Below are 6957 nucleotides of genomic sequence, written 5' to 3' on the forward strand. Positions count from 1 at the left end.
TCACGCTATAAGCTCATGGTTCTAATGAGCTGGGGGGCTAACTGTTGGGGTCAAAATCGGTCACGACAGAATCAATGCCTGAAAATCCGTAAAAATCGGCATGAACGTTTTTACGAAAAATAAATCTTCAAAAAAGATTTATCTTTACGAAAACTTTTCGGAAGAAACGCGAGTCATCGAACAAGAGCTCGAAAAGGATCGCTACGCAGCAACAGAACACACGTTCCGCTCGGTCGCCACGTAGCGGCCGAGCCCGAGCCAAGGCCCGGTCGCTAGGTAGCGACCGGGCTCGAGCAGGAGCTCGGTCGCTACGTAGCGACCGAGCTCTTCTGGAACGTGGATACAACATTAGTCCATGCGTTCTCGTCTACCCTTCGATGCTGTCTCCCGAAGACCGTAGCGAACCCATTTCGTGATCCTGCGCCATTCTAAGTTATCGGTCAAACTTTATCGTGAAAACCGCGGAAAGTTCGTTCTTTATCGAAAGAAGCCGTAATAAACGCTTCGAGTCGGAAAACGGCCCAAAGGGACCTAAGACATGACTCGGAGCCCAACTTACGATTTCTTAACCAACGACCCGTAAGCCGCGGGACGGTTTACGCTTGGTTCGCAAGAAAAGATAAATGTCAAGTTTCCGCGGATAAATACGAAAATTTGAAGATAATTACGAAGATCGGAGAAAAATGGAATATCTCCATTGTTATGCTATGACGGCTTAAGGGCAGAAGGGGAAAAACGTGAATCGACCTTGGAGCAAGTATATAAGGAGTTCTAGGCGAGAGGCATGGAGAGAGGACTTTTCTCAGAGCAAACTTAGGACTTAGAGCGATTTAGGCATTTTTCCGTTTTTGTTATTCGAGCTGCGACTCAATTAGGTTTTTGCCGTCTTAGGGTTTTAGAACTAGGAATCTCGCCGACAGCTCTCGTAGCCCAGGCACCTACCTTGTTGTAAACGCTCAAACGCAGATTCGGAATAAGAACTATCTTGCTCTCTTTTTCGATTTCTTATTTTATTACTGTTTTCGTTTCGTGTTCTGATTGCTTGGCGTGTGGTATTAGCAGATATCCGGGACCTCTGGGAAACTAGGGTTCTCCTATTTTCCTTATTTAAACGGAAATTGACAGTGCGAATTTCGGTTCCCACAAGCTCACGCGGAGAGTCGCACCCGCGCGCATGAAGTGAGCGCTCGACGACAGAGTCACGCGGGTAGGGTCGCGCGGGTTGTGACCATCGACTGTTACCCGAGTCGAAACTTATCCTTAGTCGGATTTTAATGTTTTTAAAGAGCTTTTTAGACTTTTTAATGGAAATCATTAGGTTTTCCAGGGATGTATAAATACCCTTGTTATCCCAAAGTTGGGATCTATCTTATTTTTTATCTAATCACAAAGAACTTTTAGGTGAAATATCTAATCTTGATCATTATCTTTTGTGATTGCTTAGTTATATTGATCACTAATCATGATTAACACCAAATCATCATTGATTCTTGGGTTTATCATGAAGATTAGTGAGTAGTCATCTTTGGATTTATGGGTTAGGATGATTAGGATGATTAAGTGATGATCTAGAATGTTTAGAATAGATTAATATGTTTCCTTGCTTGATTGAGTGATCTTAATGCTAATCTAGAGTTGACCATTTCAGATTAGAAACTTAGACATTTCATTGCCTAAAAGGTGTTCGATGAAATGTCTGTGCCAACTCAGCATACTCTTAACTTACCCTACCAAAGACATTTGATGTTAGGGGAGTTTTTATAGTTATATGATATGTTCTTAATGATTTCTTGATTGACACAAATCAAAGATATTTGATGTTTGATCAATGAGAGCAAATGGGCATTTATCTTGATAAAGAACTTGTTTAGAATTGTTATCTAGACTTAGAGAAATGTGTTGATTGAAACCTTGCCATTTTAGATTGAATCTTAATCATTTGACATCAAATTCCTATACCCATGTGTCCTCCTTTATCTATTTGATTGAAAATTGCTAGTTAGAAGTGTTAGAACCTTGTTAGTTTGATTGAGTCACCTTATCACTTGATTGCACTTAGATTAAGTTTGAACCTGCATTCTCTTTGCATCAAAATACTTAGAAATAGATTGACATCTTAATTACTATAATGATTTGATTATTGGACCCTTGAAAAATCCATTTGAAATTTGGCGCCGTTGCCAATTCTAAGTTGATTTTGACATTGAGATTTGGTCTTTACTTGAGACTAAGTCTTATTATTATTATATCTAGTATTGATACTCTCTCCTAGCCCTTTTGTGTCTCAGGTGCATGAACTTGCGGAGCAGAGGCCCAACGACCTAGTTCCAAGAGTTGAAGATATTAGAGCACTTGAAAGGGAGATTGCAAGGAAAAGAAGAGAAGAAGAGAAACAGGCTCACCTAGACAAATTGGGGTTTATGATGGATCAACATCAGAATCAGCCTCAAGATGGAGAGGGCATTGGCCAAGGAGCTGCCAACCTTAGGCCACAACACCCACAACGCCAAGCAAGAGCTGTTGGCACACATGATGAGCCCAATATCCATGGGAATAGAGCTGGCATCAGAGCACCAGCTGTGGAAAACAACAACTTTGAGATCAAGTCAAGCTTGATAAACATGATCCAGAGCAACAAGTATCATGGTCTTGCCTTGGAGGATCCACTAGACCATTTGGATAACTTTGATAAGCTGTGTGGAACTACAAAGATCAATGGTGTCTCTGAAGATGCAGCATTCAAGCTACGGTTGTCTCCATTCTCTTTGGGAGACAAAGCTCACACATGGGAGAAGAGCCTTTCAAGAGATTCAATCACCACATGGGATGAGTGCAAGAAAGCCTTCCTCACCAAGTTTTTCTCTACTTCAAGAACTGCTAAGCTAAGGAATGAGATCTCTAGATTTCATCAAAGGAATCTCGAAGGCTTTGGAGAAGCATGAGAAAGGTTCAACAGCTACATCTCTCAATGTCCTCATCATGTCTTCGATATGGAGAGTTTGCTTAGTACTTTCTACAGAGGTGCTTTGCCCAAGTTTAGAAGTCAGCTTGATACAACTAGCAATGGTTTCTTCCTGGGAAGAAGTGAAGCAGATGCTTTGGAGCTTGTAGAGAACATGGCTAAGAGTGATTCAGTCTACAGTGATGAGCATGATAGAAGCAACATAGGCAGTGGAGGTGATGACACAAACACCGAGAGAGAGTTAAAAGCTCTACAAGACAAGATGAATATGCTTCTCTTGGATAGAGCTAAACAAGAGAAGGTGAAAAGGTGAACTTTGTTGGTGAGAAGAAACAAGAAGGGACTGCAGTGCTTAATGAAGTTGATGGTCTAGAAGGTCAAGAAGAGTTGTGCTTTGTGAATGCTAATGGGACATGGTACAAGAAGGAGCCTAACTTTCATTACAACAACTACCAACAAAAGCCTTTCTACAACAACAACCAACAAGGTGGTTACCAAGCTAGATAAAACTACTCTCAAGGTTTCCCCTCCAAAGGAAATCAGTCTACACAAGCCCAAGCGGGATCTTCTACTTCTGCTACACAAGAGAGTAGCACTGATGCTATGTTGAAGCAGATCTTGGAATCCCAAGCTAGAAGTGAGAAGCACATTGGATATGAGCTGAAGAACCTTCACACCAAAGTTGATGGAAGCTACAATGATCTCAACAACAAGTTCTCAAACCTTGCTTCTAACTTTAAGGCTTTGGAGAACCAGTTTACCTCAATGGATAGTAACTCAAAACGCCCTATGGGATCACTTCGCACCTTTGAGCAAAACCCCAAGGAGACAATGAAATCCATCACCCTTAGGAGTGGTAAACAGTTGCCTCCTAAAGCTCTCATTAGGGATAATGAGAACCAAGATGGGGAGGTGGTCATCAATGTGGATGATGATGTAGTTATTGTGGATGAGAAAACCAATGAAGAGATCTTGGAGAAGATAGTTGAAGCTAAAGGGAAAGGAAAAGTTAGAGAAGAGAAGATGGTTGTGAACAAGAATGAAGTTGCTACTTCATCAAAAGGAGCTCCATTCATTCTTCCTCCATATGAAGCAAAACTTCCCTTCCCTGGTAGATTCAAAAGACAGCTTTTGGAGCAATACAAGGCCTTGCTTGAGAAGCAAATGAGTGAAGTTCAGATTACTATGCCCATTATTGACGCCTTCATGCTAGTGCCTCAGTACAGCAAGTTCATCAAGGATGTTGTAACCAAGAAGAAGAAAGAGATGGAAGGGATGGTAGTCCTTACCCATGAATGCAGCGCCATTATACAACGGCTAACCATCCCCAAAAAGCTTGAAGATCCAGGAAGTTTCACACTACCTTGTGCCATTGGGCAATTGGCTTTTGAGAGGTGTCTATGTGATTTGGGAGCAAGTGTGAGCCTTATGCCTCTCTCCATTGCTAAAAGGCTTGGGTTTACGCAATATAAGAAGTGTAGACTCTCTCTTGTGCTAGCTGATCGCTCAGTGAAGATTCCCATTGGTATCCTAGAAGATCTCCCTGTTATGGATGGAAATTTTAAGATTCCTACAGATTTTGTGGTGTTGGAGATGGATGAAGAACCAACAGATCTTTTGATATTGGAGAGACCTTTCTTGGCTACAGCAGGAGCTGTTGTGAATGTTAAGGAAAGGAAGATTGATCTTCATCTTGGCAAAGGAAACATCCTGCATTTTGACATCAAGGAGGTGATGAAGAAGCCCACTACCCAAAGCCAAGCATTCTACATTGAGGAGATGGAAGCTTTGGCTGAAGAGTATTTGGAGGAATTAGCTATTGAGGACTCTCTTCAACATGCCCTAACAGTTGATAGAGAAACTCAATTGATAGAAGATGAGGAGAGTGAAAGGTATGTGAGGATGCTAGACTGCCACAAGGAGAAAAGTAGAGAAGACAACTTCATAGAGCTTCCACAAGAAGTTCAACATGCTGCCTCAGTTGATCAACAAGAGAACCTCCAAGAAGATGATTGGAGTGAACTCAAAGCACCAAAAGTGGAGCTTAAACCTCTTTCCCTTGGTATAAGGTGTGAATTTCTTGGACCTAATGAGACATATCCAATCATTGTGAGTAGTGAATTGAATGAGAATGAATTGTCTAAACTTTTGAATGAACTTAAAAAGTATAGAAAGGCAATATGCTACTCACTAGATGATATTAAAGGGATATCACCCTCCTTATGCATGCATAAGATACATCTAGAGGATGAATCTATGACTTCTATAGAACATTAAAGAAGGTTGTCCCCAACTTGAAAGATGTTGTTAAGAAAGAAATTCTAAAACTCCTAGATGCAGGTGTAATATATCCTATTTTAGATAGCAAATGAGTGCTCCTGTGCATGTTGTTCCAAAGAAAATAACTGTGGTTAAAAATGATAAGAATGAACTAATTCCAACAAGAACAATAACGGGACATAGGATGTGCATAGATTATAGAAAACTTAACTCAACATTTCGAAAGGATCATTTTCCATTGCCATTCATTGATCAAATGCTAGAGAGACTTGCAAATCATCCATATTATTGTTTTCTTGATGTGTATTCAGGGTTCTTCCAAATACCCATATATCCAAATGATCAAGAGAAGACAACATTCACATGCCCTTAAGGTACATTTGCTTATCGAAGGATGCCATTTGGGCTATGTAATGCTCCAGCCACCTTCCAAAGGTGCATGATGTCTATCTTCTCTGATCTTATAGAGGATGTTGTGGAGGTGTTCATGGATGACTTCTCTGTCTACGGATCTTTGTTTTCTGCTTGTTTGTCCAATCTTTGCAGAGTTCTATAGAGATGTGAAGACACCAACCTTGTGCTGAACTGGGAGAAGTGTCACTTCATGGTTAAGGAAGGGATTGTGCTTGGGCACAAGATTTCAGAGAAGGGGATTGAGGTGGACAAGGCCAAGATTGAGGTGATGGTTGGTTTAGCTCCACGAAAGACAGTGAAAGACATTAGAAACTTCCTTGGTCATGCTGGATTCTATAGAAGATTCATCAAAGACTTCTCCATGATAGCAAGACCAATGACTAAGCTTATATGCAAGGAAGTTGCTTTCAACTTTGATTGGGAGTGTCTAGAAGCATTCAAGAAGTAAAAGGACAAGCTGATTAGTACCCCCATTGTGCAGCCACCAGATTGGGATCTCCCCTTTGAGATCATGTGTGATGCTAGTGACTATGATGTGGGAGCTGTTCTTGGCCAAAAGAAAGACAAGAAGACCCATGTGATCTACTATGCGAATAGAACTCTTGATGAAGACCAAATGAAGTATGCTACAACTGAGAAGGAGTTGCTAGCCATTGTCTATGCCTTTGAGAAGTTTAGAAGCTATTTGGTTGGGTCAAAAGTCATAGTCTACATTGATCATGCTGCATTGAGACACCTTTTGGCCAAGAAGGATGCTAAACCAAGACTGTTGAGGTGGATCCTGCTGCTACAAGAGTTTGATCTTGAGATCAAAGACAAGCCAGGAGTTGAGAATGGTGTAGCTAATCACTTGTCTAGACTGAAGATTGAGTGTGGGATCCCCATTGATGAAGGACTCCCATAAGAACAGATTATGGCTACAAGAGCAGTAGTAGCGGTTTGTGAAACTGGAAAGAAGCTTGAAGAAGTGAAGGCAACTGAAGAGAAAGGTCCTTGGTATGCTGGTTTGGTGAACTATTTAGCTTGTGGGAGAGAGCCATTGGGTCTTGAAGGATATGCCAAGAAGAAGTTCTACAAAGTTGTGAAGAGATACTATTGGGATGAGCCCTACCTCTACATATTTTGTAGAGATCAACTCTATAGAAGAGTAGTTGCTAAAGAAGAAGTTGATGGGATCCTTACACACTGTCATGGATCATCCTATGGAGGTCATTTTGCTACTTTCAATACTGTTTCAAAGGTGTTACAAGCTGGGTTTTGGTGGCCTCATATGTTCAAAGACACTCAAGACTTTGTCTCTA

The 6957-nt window shown here is 41.1% G+C and overlaps 1 protein-coding gene and 1 pseudogene across 1 annotated transcript; both read left to right on the plus strand.

Moving 5' to 3' along the window:
* Nucleotides 1-3727: 3727 nt before the first annotated feature.
* On the plus strand, nucleotides 3728-5239 carry LOC106338231. Its single transcript, XM_013777258.1, has one exon. It carries the CDS (start codon nucleotides 3728-3730, stop codon nucleotides 5237-5239), a length of 1512 nt encoding a protein of 503 aa, XP_013632712.1.
* Nucleotides 5240-5846: 607 nt separating this feature from the next.
* The window catches only part of LOC106338232, a 2088-nt pseudogene continuing 977 nt past the window's right edge, over nucleotides 5847-6957 (plus strand).

The sequence above is a fragment of the Brassica oleracea genome, chromosome C4 (assembly GCF_000695525.1).
Source record: "Brassica oleracea var. oleracea cultivar TO1000 chromosome C4, BOL, whole genome shotgun sequence".
Taxonomy (NCBI): Eukaryota; Viridiplantae; Streptophyta; class Magnoliopsida; order Brassicales; family Brassicaceae; genus Brassica; species Brassica oleracea.